At 32.1% G+C, this 2872-nt stretch overlaps 1 protein-coding gene across 2 annotated transcripts in view; it reads right to left on the reverse strand.

The window, feature by feature from the left end:
* PLXDC2 (plexin domain containing 2) overlaps nucleotides 1-2872 on the reverse strand; it is a 468543-nt gene that overhangs the window by 233559 nt on the left and 232112 nt on the right. Inside the window, exon 3 of one of the 2 annotated variants that reach the window (XM_011997680.1) lies at nucleotides 940-1086. The exons of the other annotated variant lie outside the window; for it this stretch is intronic. Within the exon in view, the coding sequence (XP_011853070.1) occupies nucleotides 940-1086 (147 nt within the window). The remainder of the gene's footprint in view (nucleotides 1-939; nucleotides 1087-2872) is intronic. 2 annotated transcript variants of the gene reach the window in all.

The following is a 2872-nucleotide window of genomic DNA, read 5'->3' on the forward strand; positions in this document are numbered from 1 at the left end:
GCATTTATCATAAAATGATCATCAAAGAACATTCTGAGAACCAAGTGTGATACATTTTACACACAAAATTTGAGCATCAGCTTGGCTACCCAGGTTAACATCCCAGTTTACCACTTTCTAGTGGAGACCCTTGGACAGGTTATCTGAATTTTCCAAGACTCCTCAGTTCTCTTATCTGCAATGTGTGATGTAATAATATTTAAATCATAGGATTGTTGTGAAGATTGAAAAAGCTAATGCATTTGAGCATTCAGGCTGGCCCTTGAATAGGCTATTCATGACCATGTAAGGAAAGGGAGGCTAGTATTAATATTCCCTCTCATCTCCAGTTTACACATGCAGAAAGCACCTCAGAATAGTTAAATTATTTATTTCAGGAGCACGGTTAGGAAATAATGAGCCCAGGCTTAAAATATCAATGTGATGCTTTCTATATTTTATTATTTTTCTTTATATCAAACGTCTTCATTTAAGAACATAATTTGTTCTATATATGTTATCTAAGTCATAAATGACTTCGGTTAAATCTTTGGTTAAATCCAAGACCAAGAGGAATAAACTCATGTAAATGGGAAGATATCAAATGCAAGTAATTTTTTAAAATGTTCTATACACTCATGGATTATAAGAAAACTAAAAATAATCCAAGATAAAGCTCAATTTTGAATCCAATATACGTTCATCAGATATACTAAGAAAATTGGTTAAATTAATGACAGTATATCAAAACAATTCTATTTCATTTTCTTTCATATCTTATATGCAATTATTAATCTAAATTACAATTACAGAACTGAATACACTTGAAAAGTGATTACCACAGATAGGGCCATTTTAATATTTAATTATCAAACTTATAAAAGAAATGGCTACAGGCCAATTAAAGCAACCATTTTTTTCACAGTAGGAAAAACGAACCCTGAATGTCAGAACACTTACTGCAGCTTGCCGATGAGTATTTGACAATATTCCATGAATCTTCACTTTATCTTTTTCCATTTGGTCTATGTTCACCCACAAATCCCGGCTGGCAGAATCAGATGGGCCATATATTCGAGATATGTAGTAATTGTGGTCTGTATCCTCCTGCAATAACAGATAATAATATATATCAAGAACAGAGATGTTTTAACTACAATTCTTAAAAAAAAATCCTATTGAACTCAAGAGTATTAATAGTCTTTAAAAGAGCCAAATGAATTAACTAAACTCTGAGAGAAATGAATTTGGATTAAATAAATAAATGTGCACACCGACGCACACACATGAACTGTAAAAAAAAAAAAAGTTAAATAAATAGCCCTATGATTTGAATAATAAAATTTAGAATGTGAATTTTGTGTAGTTCATTTATTATCTAAGTGCTAATTAGATAAAATAAAATGGTTTCTGAAATCCAGTGAAACCATGAATCCAATGTATTTTTTTCACAAATCAATTGAGATATATATGTAATTGATTACAAAAAGGAAAAGAATATTCTATGCAGTATTCTAAGTAGATTTTGTCTTGTGACCTAAAAGAAAGACTACGATCCAAATATAAATGTGGAGAATAGTGATTAAATGTTTTATATATTTAACAATTTCAATATATATTTCCTTCTAAGTTTTGTATTTTACATGACTGTGTGTGTGTGTGTGTATGTGTAAAATTAGTAGTCTTCTTTAGAGGAAATTATTAAATATACAAGAGTTAGAAGGAAATATATACTGGGTGCAAAGATCTAATTTTTCACCAGAACAAAAAGGTCCTTTTGAACAAAAATGTCTCTTTCGAAATTTTTACTAAAAACCTATGGTATAATTACGATTAGTAATAACAAATTCAAACTTCTCTTCTTTAAAAATAAGGTTATATTAGGGCCTGCTTTCAGCTAATGGTCCTAGAAATGAAGACAATATATTTTTTCCTTTAATTTGAGTTACTACATTCTACTTTTATTTGAGTTCTCATTGTTGGTGTTACCATAGTGCCTGTCACAAAGTCTTTATTCATCATGTTTCCCACTCAGTGAAGAGATGTAAATGTTTTAAGAAGCAATTTTGATGAGAAATACCCAGAAAAATTACATGATTTTTGGCTAATTCTGATTGCAATGTTTTATAACCATGAAATCAATTTGAGGAGTTAGTAGACAAAAAATATTTTAAAGCCTTCAGGTAAGTATAAGAAAAAATGTTGAATAAATAGGTCTATGATTTGAATAATAAGGTTTGGGATGTGAATTTTGTCTAATTCATTTATCATCTAAGTTATAATTAAATATAATAAAATTATTCTTGAAATCCAGTCAAAACATGAATCTCATGTATTTTTTAGCAAATCATCAATCGAGATATATACGTAACTTATTACAAAAAGGAAAAGAATATTCTATGTAGTATTCTAAATAGATTTTGCCTCGTGCCTAAAAGAGAGACTATGATCCAAATGTAAATATTGAGAATAGTGATTAAAAGCTAACAGTAAGTTTTTTGTTTATGTAATAAAGACCCTAGCATAGTGGCTCATGCCTGTAATCCCAGCACTTTGGGAAGCCAAGGCGGGCGGATTACCTGAGGTCAGGAGTTTGAGACCAGCCAGGCCAACATGGCGAAATACCATCTCTACCAAAAATACAAAAATTAGCCGGATGTGGTGGCGGGTGCTTGTAATCCCAGCTACTTGGGAGACTGAAGTAGGAGAATTGCTTAATTCTGGAGGCAGAGGTTGCAGTGAGCCAAGATTGTACCACTGCATTCCAGCCTAGGAGACAGTGAGACTCCATTTTAAAAAAACAAAACAAAGGCCGGGCGCAGTGGCTCATGCCTGTAATCCCAGCACTTTGGGAGGCTGAGACGGGCGGATCACGAGGTCAGGAGATCGAGAC

Source organism: Mandrillus leucophaeus, unplaced genomic scaffold, assembly GCF_000951045.1.
Source record: "Mandrillus leucophaeus isolate KB7577 unplaced genomic scaffold, Mleu.le_1.0 Scaffold545, whole genome shotgun sequence".
NCBI lineage: Eukaryota > Metazoa > Chordata > Mammalia > Primates > Cercopithecidae > Mandrillus > Mandrillus leucophaeus.